Here is a 15,926-nt window from a genome sequence, read left to right as displayed (position 1 = left end):
TCCCTTTTCTAGCTGACTTACCGCACAGATGGCATCTGTGAGTGCTCCAGTGTTTTTCTCTGAGGAAGGTTATGGAGACTAGATTATACCACCTTCTGCACCCATGGGAACTGCTTGTTATGTGTTTTCAGGCACAAAGTGATCCTTTTAGTGGGTTCTTCTCTCATCACATCTTTCTTCCAGTGGCATATATATATATATATATATATATATATATATATATATATATATATATACACATATATATAAATTTCTGTAGCAACATAAACACTGTAGGAAGCCGCGTGCATCAAAAATAGCAGCCCTGCAGTTCCCTTTTACTGGTCCAGTGGTGTTTCAAGTTGATCCTTCACAAGCTGAGCTATCTAAGTCACGAGTGAGAGGAATTCCTTCCAGAGAGCACACAGCACCCAGCATCGAATTGCAACTCCACAGTGTGTCCTGATGAATGAATGGACCTGTGGCCTCCTGAGGAAGATAATTTAACCTAGAGCTGAGAGCAGTAGAGTTTTGCTGTTTACTTAAATAATAAATACGTGTTCTCTATTCTTTTTTATTAGGTTGAGATTGCAGAAAATGTAACCAATTTGTTATTTCTCTGTAGATTTGATTCACTCTTGCAAATGCCTTAGGCTGCGGCTTCATTGAGAATAACCTTTTGGACATTATACCTTTTTATTTTGACACTTCATGATGTACCCAATCCCTTTACCAGTGAAATGTCAAGTTATGGATGCCTCTGCTTGCCTAGGGGTTTCACCTCTGGGGAATGTGGACTCCTATACAGGCCAAGAGGGGTCCCTGAGGCTGTAAATTGGCGTTTTTAAAAAACTCTCTTCCTTGGGAACTTAAAGAAACTTACCTTTCTTGACAGATGTTTTAATAATACCCTCTCTCTTGTGCTTGTCCATTGACATAGTATGTTTCACATCAGTGGAACGGAAACAAAGCAAAACTGAAATATTAACTGTAAGATTCAGGGAAAGGGATCATTTTGCAGAATATACCTAAACTGTACCTCCTGTAACTAAAATGCCTGATTCTTTTCATGGAAATTCTTGCTGAGTTTTTACTCATCTCCCGGTATGAAGATACTGGGACTTCAGACATAGCTATGGGGATCCAGTGGTATTTATGCAAGTTAGTCAGATGTGTTTAACCCTTTTATTGATTTTGTATACTGCTAACAATATTATGGTTTTGTGTTGTCTCTTCTAGGTTTGCTGGCATGGGAAACTTGCTCAAAGTCCTTACCAGGGAAATTGAAAACTATCCACATTTTTTCCTGGATTTTGAAAGTAAGTTCCAAAAATTAAAATGTAATGATGAAAACGTTTTATTTTTTTTTATAGCTTGCTGATAGGAAAGTTATGAAAATTTTATATGATACTTAAACATTCAAATGTCACTATGAATTTCTTTCTGAGTCTTCGAAGACCATTTTCCTTCTTTCTTTTACTATTTTTTAAAAATCTCAATCGAACATCTGTTTTAATATGTCTATTGTTTTCTTTGATTTTAGAAGTGATCAGCTTTTGTAAACCTAGCATAAATCATCATTGTCATGTATTTTTCCTAATAATTTTCATGAATTTCTATGTCATTACAAATAAAAATAGTATACATAGTAATTTCCACAGATTAATATAAAACAAATTATCACTAGACATGAAAGAAAAAAATGATCAATACCAGAAATAAGACTTATGGGTAACTTATTTTTGAGGCACCGCTATCTGTTCTTTATATATTATTTGATAATATAAAACTATTTCAGGATTTTGAGACATACTCCTTTTATCTAAAAGGTTATATTTCTTTTATCAAAAATTTTAAATACTTTTCTAAGATAAAATAGCTTATCAATCATGACTAAATAAACACAGAGATTCTTTCTTATCTTATTTATTTTCCTGATTAAATATATTTACAGATGAGTGACATTCATTTTAAATTGACTAAGCTCATGTTTCATTTCATCTTCACTGCAGTGTTCCACCCCCCCCCCCTTTTTTAATTACAATTCTACAATAGTGGGCACAGGTAAATGACATTTTTCCTGGTATTCACCATCTGTTGCAGGCTATAATCTGCTTTAAAACTTTAATTTTTCAAGTATTTTATCTATATTAAAAATAAGTTGGAACCTTCTTACATATAGATTAAAGTTCCTAACAGATTTTCTAAGTAAATGCTAGAAGACCCTTTCAAGGTGCAGTAAACCAAAAGGTGAAAGTTCCCTAGATGTATCTTTTCAGAATCTTTGGTAGGTCTAAAATAGCTACTTGAAAAGGAAAAGTGACCCCAAAGCTCATGTATGTGTTCTGAAAAAAACTATTGATCTAGATTATATCTCACTTCTGATTTAACTCATTTTGCTGCTATGTTGTTGTTGTTCTTGTTTGGCTGTGTTTGGCTGTGTTGGCTTGGATTGGATTGGGTTTGAATGGGTTTGGTTGGTTTTGGCTGGGTTTGGTTATGTTTGGTTGGGTTTGGTAAGGGTGCATCTAGAAGCTCAAGATCAGATTGACTTGTACTTCAAAATGAATGAGCTTTTTACTGGTGTAACTTGTGCTACTCTAGAATATGCGTATCTTGGATGTTCTCAAAACGAAGATTTATGAATAACTTTAAGAATTTTTTACAAAGCAAATTATCTATTATGCCACCACCGTAATTTTACTACTTGCATTTTTAATTGGTTCTTTCCCCTTCTTGCTATATGCATTTTACACTGTTGCATCTGGTACGTACAAAGGCCAAATACCCCATTCACTCAAAACTGGAGTATATAAACACCTATGGGAGTACATGCCTGTTCTTTTTTGGAAGCTTTAAATTTCACATGCACCTGTGCATGCACTTGCAAATGCCTACCAGATTTGGTGGCCCCCATATGCCTATTTAGCTGTTCTTGGATTCTTGGCTTTCCATGCTTCCACAAAGAGTAGTGTTGAGTTCTTTGTCAAGTCTAATTTTAAGAGCCTTTAAAGTGATAAAAGTAAAATCTTCAGGGATTTGAAGCAGTGGTGGTTTTCAGTAGTGTTCTTTGGAACATCAGAGTTCTGAAGTTATGCCTATAACCATTATTCTATTCCTGACTAGAGGGAAGTTTTAGCCATCTACAAAGTAAGATGTCTTACGGGAAAAAGAATGTTTTTTTTGATTCTGCAAATCTTATTTCCTAAGAGTGGTTTTCAAGAGAGAGTGATGAGGGATGGACAGGTAGGGAAGGAAGGCTGTGGTCATGGTCTTTCCCTGAGTGTATAGATTTCAGTTCAATACAATAACAGTATGTTGAGTATGGTTCGGAGCATCCGTGTGAGCGAGGCAACATTAGGGAGACAGAGCTACACAAGGACATTCATTGCCTAATGAAGTCTCAGGCTAGTGTAGAAGATTTATAGGCAAACGGTTCAACATAAGATAAAGTAAAGGGCCTTAGAGATGCACAGGGTGGCCTGGGAAGAAAGAGGGAGAAAGAACGCATGTCTCGTTTCAGGAAATGGAAGACCAGTGAAGGAATCAGAGAAGTCTTCTAGCAAGAGGTGGCATTTGGAATGGGCTTTAAGAATGAGTGGTTTTTCTATACGTATAGATGGGGAGAGTTTTCCAACAGATGGAAGTAGGAATAGAAAGGGCATGTTTGAAGAATAGCAAGAGGCCCAATTTAGACCGAGCCCCAAATGCTTGTTGAAAGAAAATGGGGACCAAAAGGAAAGGCTGGCTTGGGATAGACCATGAAAGGTAGAGAAGATCAGGACTGGAGGTCCATAACTGGGGTTCATCTCTGAAAAGAATAGATCAAATCACTGTGGGAAAACTAGAGAGCAGAACAAAAGGGAACTTTGGGTGTGTTTATGCTTAAAGAGAGGTTGATTAGAGGATCCAAGAAAGGGGCTAGATTGTAAAGGAAGGAGAATATCTTACTAAATTGAGATTCTTGATGGTGGAGCCTGGTCTCCACTCAGTTTTGTGACCCAGAACTTAGCTCATGTTGAGCATTGATCACAGAGACTTTGTACCAGATACGGGCGATGTGCAAGAACAGAACAGAACAGGCTGGATCCAGGAGTCTGGAGAGCACAGACGTTCAAGAAGGGAGTGTAAATGGATTCACATGCTGCAGAGTGGTCAAGAAAGATAGGCTTGAAAAGGGAATGAACGTTGGTAAGTGAGCTCCCCAACTACTGGTAGCCACGGAGAGAACAGATTTCAGACTGATTACTTTGAGAGCAGAGGCTGGATTGCAAAGAGTTAAGGGGTAAGCAGTGGCGGGAGGAAGGAAGCCTGAACAGCATATAACAACAGCTTAAATGGTTTTGGCACCTCTGCTTTGAGTGTTGAATATTCTTTTTGAAGTCAGTGATGGAATATAATTGAACTGGGTCAAATAGATATAATTAAGCTGGGTCAAAATATAATACAAAATTAGACACATCTGTCCTTCGGTTTTCCAGTTGTGTAGGTCTGAATTTAAATTCTTGTTTGACCTTTGCTGTAAGTTCTACACTTTATGCTCACATTTCTGCACAGCCACTTAATTATCTTTTTCATTGTTGGTTTTTTTTTCATCCCACTACTTTTTTTGTTTTTCTCTCTCTACTTCCTTGTCATGTCTACTTTTCCTCTTTGAAGGCTGGGAGACAGAGGGGAATAAAATGCAACCTAATCTTCCATGAGTGATGGTTTTGGGGACAGTGTAGGGGAAGATCTGTGCCTGGAGGTCTGCTGATAATTGTTCAATCTAATCTACCCTTATAGCACCCAGAGTGGGCAGCAGGCATTAGCCTTCCAGCGACTCCCAGACTGAAATGATCATTAGCAACATCTGGTATACCTCATTTTTGTGCAGTTGTGTGAGCCTCGTCCCCCAATTCTGATTCAATGGTCTACTCCCAAGAATCCACTTTTGTGCACGTTCCCCAGGTACTTCTGAACACCATCCAGTTTGGAAACCACATTTAACTAATGTATCCAAAAGAGGCATGAGCCCACCATAGCGTTTGAGACAGGGGAGCTAGCCAAGCAACCTTTCCTTGGGCGTTCCAAGATCCGGAGCTGAGCTCTCCAGAACTGGTCGCAGAGAGCCCTTTTTAGTTCTTGTTTCCCCATTTCCGCTTGCCAAGCAGGAAGTATAGAGCTAGCTGTCAATCAGAGGTATGGCTCTAGAGTGACATACATCCTCAGTCCTTCACACAGTGTCTGTCTTGGAGTGGAAGGTAGGAAGAAGTTCAAGTAGATTACAATCTGCATGTTATTACGTGTATCAGTAGCTTGTTCCTTTTTATTTGGCCGAGTACTCTTCCGTTGTATGACAGTGTGTGTATTCATTCTCCTGTTGATGAACACCTAGGCTGTTTCCAGTTTTTTGGCTGTTATGTGTAAACCTGCTATGAACATTCGTGTAGAATCTTTGTGGGCATCGTTTCTCTTGGATAAATGCTTAGGAGTGGAATTGCTGGGTCGGTTTTTTGCAACTTTGCAAGAAGCTGTTAAATAGTTTCCCAAATCGGATGTACTATTTTCCATTCCTACCAGCAAGATAGGGAACTTGGGTGCTTATTCCACATCTTTTCCAGTATTTACTATTGTCGGTCTTTTTTTTTTTTTTAATCTATGGTAGTACATTATGGGATGGTATCTTATTGTGGTTTTAATTTGCAACTGATAATGTTGGACACTTTTTCATGTGCTTGTTTGTTATTTGCTTATCATTTTTAAGAAATGTTGTCTACTCAAGTCTTTTACCCATTTTTGTTTATGTTATTTTTCTTTGTATTGCTAAGTTGTAGTTCCTTACTGTGTTCTGATAGCTGTCTTGTGAGAGATAGCTTGCGAATATTTTCACTTAGTCAGTAGTTTGCCTGTTTATTTTCTTAATAATGTCTTTTCATGAACAGAAGTTTTAAATTTTGCTGAAATGTAATTTATCACTTTTTTTCTTTTATATTGAGTACATGCTATATTCTCTTTAAGAAATCATGGCCTACCCCAAGGTCATAAAGATATTCTATTATTTCTCCTTCTGGAAGTTATAGAATTTTAAGCTTTATATTTAGGTCAGTGACAAATCCTGAGCTAATTTTTGTATATGTTGTGAGAGAAGTGTTGGGTTTGTTTATTTTTTATGTGATAAAACATTATTTGGTAGATTGCTTTAATACTCTTATCAGAAATTAGTTAACTACAACGTGTGGGGGCTACCTCTGGTTCTTCTATTCTCTCCCATTGCTTTATTGATCCTTTCACCAATTAATACCAAAATATAACAAATGATAAGTTTTAAAGTCAGGAAGAATAAATCCTTCAACTTTGGTGTTTTTCTTTTTCAAGATTGGTTTGACTATGCTAGCTCCTTTATTTTTCTAAATAAATTTTATAATTAGCTTTCAATCTCTACAAAAAAAGTCATGCTGGGATATTGATTATAATTACATTTAATCTATAGATTGATTTATGGAGAATTGGCATCTAAACTATATTGACTCTTCCTACCTGTGGATATGGTATATCTTTCCATTTGTTTAGATATTCTTTAATTTCACTCAGCAAAGTTTTATAGTTTTTAGAGGTCTTGGACAGCTTTTGTTAAATATACCTGTAAGCAGTTAATAATTTGATCATACAGGTTTTTTTGCTTAGTGTTTGCGTAGTATATGTTTCCCCGTCCTATCTGTCCCTTTTATCTTTATAGTGTTCTTGGAATCAACACATAGCCCTAGATTTTCATCCTAACTGGTAATATCTACTGTTTAATTGCAGTGTTTAGTCAATTTGCATTTAATTAGTGTATGTACATTTAACTGCTGTTTGTATTCTATCTTGGTGTTAATTTCCATTTGTTATAGTTGCTCTTTGTTTCTTAATGTTTTTCTGTCTTTTGATTAAATCAAATAATGTTTGGTATTCTGTCTCTTCTGTTGACCTTTTACATATGCCTCTTAGTGCTTCTTTTAGGTATTATAATATGTGTCTTTAATTTATTGCAATCTATCTTCAAAATGTATTCTTTACTTCATGAAAAAGCTAAGACCCTTATCACAGTCTACTTCCAATCACCATCCTTCCACCTTTTGTGTGCTTGTCATATGTTTTGTCATATGCTACAAATTCCTCCTTGCAATGTTTTTTTCTCTTTACTTAGAACTGTCAATAATCTTTTAAGTGTGTGTGTGTGTGTGTGTGTGTGTGTGTGTGTGTCTGTACTTCTAATAGATCTTTTATATTTACTTGTTCTGTTCTTCATTCCCTCTTATCTAACTAGGTTTCCTTGGTATCATTTCATTGCAGTTTAAAGAACCTCCCTGAGGAGAGGATTTGGATGGCGCCGTATGCTTTTGTCATTAAATTCCTTGTCTAGTGTCCAGCATAGGACTGTGTATGAAGCATAGGTTTAGAAACTTTAATTTTTTGATTGATGCTAATTCAGTACCTGTATGCAGAGCATCTCCTGCATTGCAGTAGGAGCAGCGGGGTGGGGGTGGGGCAGGGAAGCATGGAGGGATGACATGGACACATGAATATAGGAACATTAGAAGAACATGATCTCTTCTTCCAGGAATATATAATTTTATTGCAGAGTTAAGATGCAAGTACATTGAAGAGATAATAGTGCAGGCAGTAGAGAAGTCTGTAATAGAACAGAGTAGAGATGGACTAGCCAGAAGTACAGATTCTAGGCTGGGCTGAAGACATGTTCCTTAGAAGACAGTCACTGAGAAATGATTTTCTCAGAAGCCAAACAAACCTTTATGAGCATAATAGGAGTTCCAAGAACAATCCTGGTGTGTGGGTGGAGGGAGTGTTAAGAAGGAAATTCTAAAACCTCCAGGCCATTGTGCTCTGAGAAAGGCTCTGAATATTGTGCCCTGTTAGGACTACAGGCTCCTACTCTTTAAACCAAAGAGGGTGTCAGCTGAGCTGATCATCTGGGATTTTGTTGTTGCTGACCCAGTCCGCTTCTTGCCACTCCTCATTTCTTCTTTCATCTGTCCCTCTCTGGTACCCTCACATCTGCTAAGGTTGTGCAGAGGACACCAGATAATCTTGGGAGAGGAAAGGGGGGAAATAAGAGATATTTTGGTCACTTTACAAGCAAAAACAAATAAACCGCAGAAGAGAACAGTCCTCGGAAGCAATTTATGAATGCCAACACAGGGATTTACTCACCGTGACTCCTTAAACTTCTAGTGCTTTTGCTCTTTAGGTGCTTTTCATCTATGTCAGTATCTTTATTATGACCCTACAGGTCATCGTCCCTGCAGGACCATACACCGAGGAGACTGGGCTCCTGTTAGCTTCCCTCTCTCTACCAAGAATTAATCGAAGGCTCAGAGAGATGAATTGGTTTGCGCTGGTGTCTAAACATCAGTGAGTGGCAAAAGTGGCCGTAGGAGCTGAGTCTCAAAAACTCTATCCTTGGAGTTCCCCTCCCCCCCATGACATCACACTGCATGTGAATGAAATAAACAAGCCTTCAAGCACTTCAACCCTCGCTGCTCTTTGCAATCCCTCATTGGTTGTTCCATGGGAAAGGGCTCTTGCCGCTGGTGTGGGCTGACTAATGTTTCTGTACCAATAAATATGTCATCTCAGTCACACTTATATTTTCCAATGGACCTTTGCAATTTTATGTTGTTTCTGTAAGCAGTTAGTATTGTGCTATATAAATCATTGCCATTTTGTTTCCCCCAATGTTAATAATAGATAGTTACTTATGTTTCTTAGTTTATCCTGAAAGGGAGAGGGGTGGAGTGAGGAAGTGGGTTGGGAAGAAGAGCTATAGATTTAATTTATGGCTTTGGCAAATCCCTTTTGCTGTACCTTTCTTAGTGTTTATACAACAGCTGGTGGGGGGAAGAGATAGCGATATATCCTATTGATGAAATGCCAGAGCTTCCTTCAAAGCCAAAGACATCTCCAAATAAATTGTGCCTTCTCCTCGTGTTATCTTAGGTTCATTTGTTTGATTCTCTGTCAGATTTTCCATACAGTCCCACACAGGTTGTTAGGAGAAGGTGTGTGTGTTCCTGCTGCTTGTGAAGACACAGTACATCCTTGGCTGATGTACAAAGATAAGAGCCCTTTGATGTGACAGCCCTGCTCTGGTTTGAGCCCTGCTGTCACGCCCTGGGGTATGTTCACCAGAAGATGTTCATTCCTGACAAACAAAACACATAGCCACCTTCCTCTCCATCCCCACAGTGGAATGCCAAGCATTCTGCTTTCAGTAAATATCGTAGTCCTCCACAGTGAACCCTCCACCTGACCCCGGTGACACCAAAATGCTGACAGTTACTATCCACTGTCATAGCAGATTGAGCCAAAGGAGGATAAATAGATCCCCTGCAAACAGAACGAACAGCAGCGTTACACTCTCTTCATTGATGAAGGAATTTGTTTCCATTAAAAATTCAAGGCACTGGGAATTCATTGAGGTCTTGACAATGAATGTATCTATTCAAGATCACAGTGCACATGATACATTTTCGCATTTTCCACAATGGCAAGTACAGAACAGGGGTTTAAATCATCGCCTGGGGAATAGCCTGGATGGGCTTGTTCCAGGGCTCCTAGAAGTATTGGTTTCTGAAATTACCTGTATAAATCAAAGGGATTTTTAACAGCTTCATTGTTAGATAGGAGCGACCCAGCTTTATGTAACCATTCTCCTCAATTTCAATGGAATCATTGGTGACGATTAGAGGTTTAGAATGTGATTCTTAGAAGAAACATCACCAAAGAATTCACTGGCTACAACAGGAAATAAGGACCCATTTCTATCAATAATATTAGTGTGTGTGTGTGTGTGTGTGTGTGTGTGTGTGTGTGCACCTTTGACTAAAGGTCAATCTTTGTGTTAAAACAGAAAAACAAAACCCATAATTCAGAGTTTCTGTTGACTCAGCAAATGTTTTAGGAGATCGCTGGTAGGTTAAACATAGTAACCTTTTTCGATCACTAATTCGTCCAGGTCTTTTTCAAGATGTCTCCCCTTGACCTCTGGAGACACAATAAATTGAATCTGAATATGGAGAACCCCGAAAGTATAGACCCCAAAGTCTCTTGAAATATTCCCCAAAGCAAAATGATAGCAGCCTTAGGATTGCGAGAGTAAACATAAGTGCAATTTTTCACCCATCAAATAACCTATTAGTGTGTTAACCACACTGAGGAGACATTGTGGCCATAGATAAAGGACGGATGATTTAAAAACACACATATTAATGAAAGTGTGAATAGCCAATTTGATTGTAGGCAAATACATATCTTTTTTTTTTAATTATAGTTTATTGGGGTGACAATTGTTAGTAAAGTTACATAGATTTCAGATGTACAAGTCTGTAATACATCATCTATATGTCATTGTGTGTTCACCACCCAGAGTCAGTTCTCTTTCCATCACCGTATGTTGGATCCCCTTTACCCTCAACTACCACCCCCTCCCCCTCTTACCCTCTGGTAACCACTAAACTGTTGTCTTCATGCTAGAGTGAGAGGCATAATAGTCATTGGAGAAGACACAGAGCAGAGCATCTAGAAGTAATCGGATCTTCATTTTATTCACGGCTTCCTACACCTGCAATCTCTGCCACCTGGTCATTTTCCTCTTTATTCATTGATTCATGACATGTTTACTGAGTGTCTCCAATCAGTCCAGCGCATGGGGCACTGAGGGCAGGCATAGAGATTCTGTCTCCAAAAACCTCAGAAGTCAAAGACTGGTAGGAAAGTCATCACAAAACAGAGTGATGTTCAACTATACATTCATTCAACTATTCATTCAGCAAGTTTTTCTTGAGCATCTACTATGTGTCAGGCACTTGCTAGGTCCTGGAGATACAACGTCAGATGAAACAAATAAGGCCAGAGTCCTACATTCTAATGCATCCGATTCTCATTAATTAGTCCTGACTGATCATTTAGCTGGAGGATAAAAATAGGATGAATTATGGACTTCCACAGGGATATGGGCCACTGCCAAGCGTCCCTTAGGGTTACACAGTCCATTTCCCATTTGAAAGGAGAAACAGACAGACAGAATCAAGCTTCTTCCAGTCAGCACTCTACCTTGAAAATTGAGGCCACTTGGGATTTTAGTCCCCTGAGAATCTTATAGCTCCCTGGCCCAGAAGGCAGGGACCATGCTGCTGGCGTCAAGGGCCTACTTATTAGCTGGAAGAAGAGGTGATTTCAGTTCCATGGCAGGGGAAAGAGGAAAAAAAATAGGACATGTAATAAAACTAACAAATTATGGAAGAAAATGAGCCAACTCCTTTCTAAGTCGGGATGAAAGAAGGAATGATGGATTGGATTTCTCCCACCTCACCCCTGCTAAACAGGGCCACATGAGAAACATTTCAAATAAGACACTAGGATATCTGCCAAAAGAAACATTTTCCCAGAGAGGGAGGCTGGGGACGTAGGGTCCTGTTTCACAGATCATGCCAGTTGCCAGGAGAGAGTTACTGTATGACGGAAGGTGTTCACCACAGCCTCCCCCCCCCCCACCGCCCCACCGCCAACTCTGCCACCCCTGGGAGAGAAGTGACACCACCCCTCGTGTTCCTTGTCCAATCCTTTGTGGTCTCATAAATGTCAGTGTCGATTTGTATCACAAAGTGTCACTTCACCTGGGATGGAGAGAGAGGCTCCTTTCTCTATACCCAGTACCACTTTTAGGCTTCTCTATCAGAAACTGTCATATTTTTGAAGTACGTAAGAAAAACTTCTATTTTTAAAAACTGACTGAAATCTTTCTCCTTTTGTGTGTAAGTCATCATCAAAAGGATGGGGTTTTTCATTGTTGTTTTTCCAGCAGTCCTCTAGATTTCAGCTTTCATTCCGTTTTTGTTTAAAATGTATGGAGTGGTGCCTTGCTAAGGTAGAGCCAAGTGACAGCTAAGATTAGAAGGCTTCCTTTTCTGGTCTCCAAGTGCCTTCTGCTTTTACACGCTACTTTATAATTACATTCAGACTTACACCTCCGAATCTTGGTCACTGGTTCTATTTTCCTTTTTCTGTGCTTCAAATATATATCTCTTTGGGAAATTGTCTTTGTTTAGCTTGTGATTTTTTTTGATAACATTCATCAAAAGGGGAAAGGATTTGAGTTAATCAGTGTTTGATTTTCATTTGTTTTCTAGGACCTTTGCTTTGCATTTTTTTGTCATATGTTCTGTTCCCCGACTTTCTTCTTCCTTGAAAATTGCCAGTGCTACCCTGGAATTCTGTTCCACTCAAATGCTTTCCTCAGTTGCAGGCTTTCTGTATTGTAGCTTGTGGGTTTTTAGCTTTCTGCTGAAGACACACATATCACTTTGCGAAAAGTTTGGAAGAGCAGGAAAAGATAAAATATAAAGTGGTTAATATTGTGAATGCTACTGTACCTGAGACAACTTGCCAAGTGCTTATGGGAAACGCTGGAAGGTCGCAAACATAACAGAGCAATGTGTTTCTCTTCCACTTCTGTTTCTCAGGCTGGGTCCTGTCCTCTAAACTGGCAGGTCTCTCTCCTCCTCTAGGCCCAGCTTTGCTTCTGCCCACTGCCGAACTGTCTTCATGCTCTTCATGGATGCACTCCCATCACCTGTCTGCCCAGCTCAAGTCGCATCCCTTACATTAAGCGGATTCCACCCCTCCCAGCCCACTCATTTCTTTCTTCTCGGAACCCTGGTGTGCACATACTTTGGTCCCTTCTCATTCCTAGCTGAATTTTTATCTCATTCCCAGCACGGATAGTTTGCAATTTTTCTGGATAATCTATAGGATCTATGTTGTTGTTTTTCTAAAAAAAAAAAAATACACCAGGTAACTCTACCAATTCTTAGGTTGTAGCGGAACCTGGTAAGGAAAATGTTCTAAAAATCCCAGTGGGCATCACTTCTCAAGGCCTTGGATTAGTGTAGGTCTGGCCCATGAGTACAGAACTTGGGCAACCGTATCTGGCCTTCTAGTAGGGGTGCTGCTATACTCAGCCTTTTGAAGGCCTGGTCAGCTTGGGCCGCACCTCCCTTAGGTGTCCCCTGTCTTGTGAATTCTGTCTTTACAACCCCAGGCTAACATTGGGAATTATTATATGTTGCAGGCTCCACCTTTTGTGCTCCCAGCGAGATTGGTCAAAACTGGGATTTGAGCTGGGGAGTGTTAGACTAGGCATACCTCTATCTTTCCCTTTTACTGGTGAGGTCCGCTGAGAGAATGTAGTCCCTTGCGACTTGGATTTTTGAAACCAGAATTGTAGATGACATCTATCCCCTTTCTCCATTAGCAGTGCCTTTGTTTTAGAGGGAGATTAATTTTCTTATTAGGCCAGACAAATAATCTAGTCTATAGGTGTTGTGAGATAAATAAAACCCAATCATTACCACACTCAACTGCCACCCACCAGCCCCTATAAAATACTCCTGGGACAAAAATACATATTGTCCACAAGGATGTAGTCAAGTGGGAATTCACTGAGTAACTACGGGGGTGCTTCTGTGATTGTTAGGATATGTCTTTTGGTTATGTAAGCTTGCCTGTCGCTTATTTTTGTGAGTAGTGTTCACGGTCAAGACCAAAGATGAACAATATGGATGTTTATAATGAACTCCCTGCACTTCTTGAGCTCATGTTCAGTGAGAAATAATGCTTTCTACACTGCACTGTGCTCTGGAAAGATACATCTTTGTCATGATTCTAAAGGATAATTATCTAATCTTTTAAGCTTATGTTTTTATATGGAAATAAGGGGGGGGGGTCCCATCTACACTAAAAGTCATAGATTTTCAATCCTAACTGAAAATATTCAGTAGCTTCTCCTATTAAAAGTAGGCTCAACAAGACAATGTTTATACCTTCTATCACCCAGTGCACTGCTTGGCACATAGTAGGTGTGCAAAATAATGTGTTCTACACAAATAAGTAACAGAATGCCTACAACGATTCTGTCATGCTCGATGTGATGTGTGCAGAAAGACTGATGACTATTTTGAACTGAGTAACGGGCAGAAATTGTGTTAGTTTTCCCTTCCCAGCAGCTTATCAAAGAGTAAATAGCAAACCTGCAGGAATAAACTAGGATTGTGTAGCAGGTGGAACGGAACACTGACCTTCTTCCCCAGCTGTTTGTAAACACAAGCCCTCTGTCTTTTGGTTCCCCTTCTGCCTAGATGCCCAGCCCACAGAAGGAGAGAGGGAAATCTGGAACCAGATCAGTGCCGTCCTCCAGGATTCCGAGAGCATCCTCGCAGACCTGCAGGCTTACAAGGGCGCGGGGCCAGAGATCCGAGACGTATGCCAATGATAATACTGAGCTGACAACACCCTTGGAGGAGAAGGGAAACCCACACACGCACACACACAGCAAGATTAAGTAATAGACCTAGTATTTCCTAGCGTAGTAGGAATAACAAGAAGGGTAATGTGTCTTTAAAAAAAAAAATGTATGAATGGCCCCTTTTATTCTAGTACATTAATCTGAGCACACGGTGCTGTAGACCATGTAAAATATTAGCCATTCTCTTCTTAGACATACATGTGATATTGCAGAACTCACATTTAAATAATAATTTGTCAGTCTATTACTTCATTTGAGGGAAACGTATACATAAAGTCTGTGAACAACAGTTGAAATGTGAGTCTGGGTTTACATGAACTTTCCAACATTTTGTAATAAGTTTGGCAGGTTCCACCAGCATTGCAAACAACAGTCATAAACTAGCTCACTTTAAGTAGCCTGCAGGTCTGTCATTTTGAACTGACTTGCGAGATTAAAAAAATAAATCCGTGAAAAACAAAACAACCACCAAAACAAAAAAGGAAAATTTCAATGTGACTTTTGAGACTTCTTAATGCCTTAAAGGCAAGAAACTTCACACTCCTATTATTTGATATATTTGTTTTGTGGAAGTGTCATACACACACGCGTGCCCACACGCACACACACACACCTTACTGCCGCTGCCATCATCATTCTGGAAAAAAATACCGCTAACATCACAGTTCTCAAGCTGCTGAAACCCAGGCAAAACAGCATTTCTCAGAAACTAACAGCCTGTTAAAAGGTTGTTTTTCCTACTTTGGGGGTCACCATTAATGTAGGTAATTTAGGTAACATCATAGACTGTCAGGAAAGGAAAATATCTACGGAGCCTGCACTTCTACTTTAAAAGAATAAATGGTGATGGAGGAGGGCTGAATTGCTTCCAATTAGATGTGCATTTTTTTTACATTAAAGATAATGGGAAAAAAGTAAGTTGACAGAGGATCTAATTGTAGAGTCATTTGCATTATGTTCAAGTGCTGAAATCGCCATTCTAATGGAGCATCTTGGAGGACAGTCCGACGAACTGCTGTCAATTTAAGAAACACACATTAGCAAAGTACACTAGGAATTGTATATTTTAGAACCAAAATCCTTTCTCAGTCTTAAGTCATTTTGATGTGGAGCTTATTGCTTCTTTTTAAACAATTCTATGATTTTTTTTTATAGGCAATTCAAAATCCCAATGACATTCAGCTTCAAGAGACAGCTTGGAACGCAGTGTGTCCTCTGGTCGTGAGGCTAAAGAGATTTTATGAGTTTTCCATAAGGCTAGGTGAGTGTGTGTTCATAGTTTTTGTGTCCCACGTGTGAAGTTCTGTTATGGTATTTGAGAAAGTAGCATGAAGATCTCAGGGCCTTAGGAAATGTCTCCCATCATTTACTATGTCCCATCAGAAGCCGTAGACGCCAACTCCTGTCATTTTCATTTCTTTCAATTCACCTCGACATCACATCTCCTGAAGTCCTTGGCATATTTAGAGTGTCTCTATTGGTGGGTGTCTCTTTGGTCTTGTTCTCAGCTAAATCCAGCTCTTAACAATGTTGTCATACATTTCTGGATGGTAGAGAAGTTGGAAGATACAGGATGTCTACTAATCTAAGAAGAACTTGGTTA

The 15,926-nt window shown here is 39.3% G+C and overlaps 1 protein-coding gene across 4 annotated transcripts in view; it reads left to right on the top strand.

Moving 5' to 3' along the window:
- The window catches only part of CYRIA (CYFIP related Rac1 interactor A), a 97,887-nt gene that overhangs the window by 68,653 nt on the left and 13,308 nt on the right, over positions 1-15,926 (top strand). For all 4 annotated transcript variants that reach the window (XM_074331711.1, XM_074331710.1, XM_074331712.1 and 1 more), the window contains 3 exons: positions 1,219-1,298; positions 14,157-14,278; positions 15,479-15,584. In XM_074331711.1, the coding sequence (XP_074187812.1) occupies positions 1,229-1,298; positions 14,157-14,278; positions 15,479-15,584 (298 nt within the window). In that variant the 5' untranslated portion in view covers positions 1,219-1,228. The remainder of the gene's footprint in view (positions 1-1,218; positions 1,299-14,156; positions 14,279-15,478; positions 15,585-15,926) is intronic.

The sequence above is a fragment of the Rhinolophus sinicus genome, linkage group LG05 (genome assembly GCF_036562045.2).
Source record: "Rhinolophus sinicus isolate RSC01 linkage group LG05, ASM3656204v1, whole genome shotgun sequence".
NCBI classification, from domain to species: domain Eukaryota; kingdom Metazoa; phylum Chordata; class Mammalia; order Chiroptera; family Rhinolophidae; genus Rhinolophus; species Rhinolophus sinicus.
The sequence above is the reverse complement of the archived record's forward strand: the minus strand, read 5'-3'. Positions and strand labels throughout refer to the sequence as shown.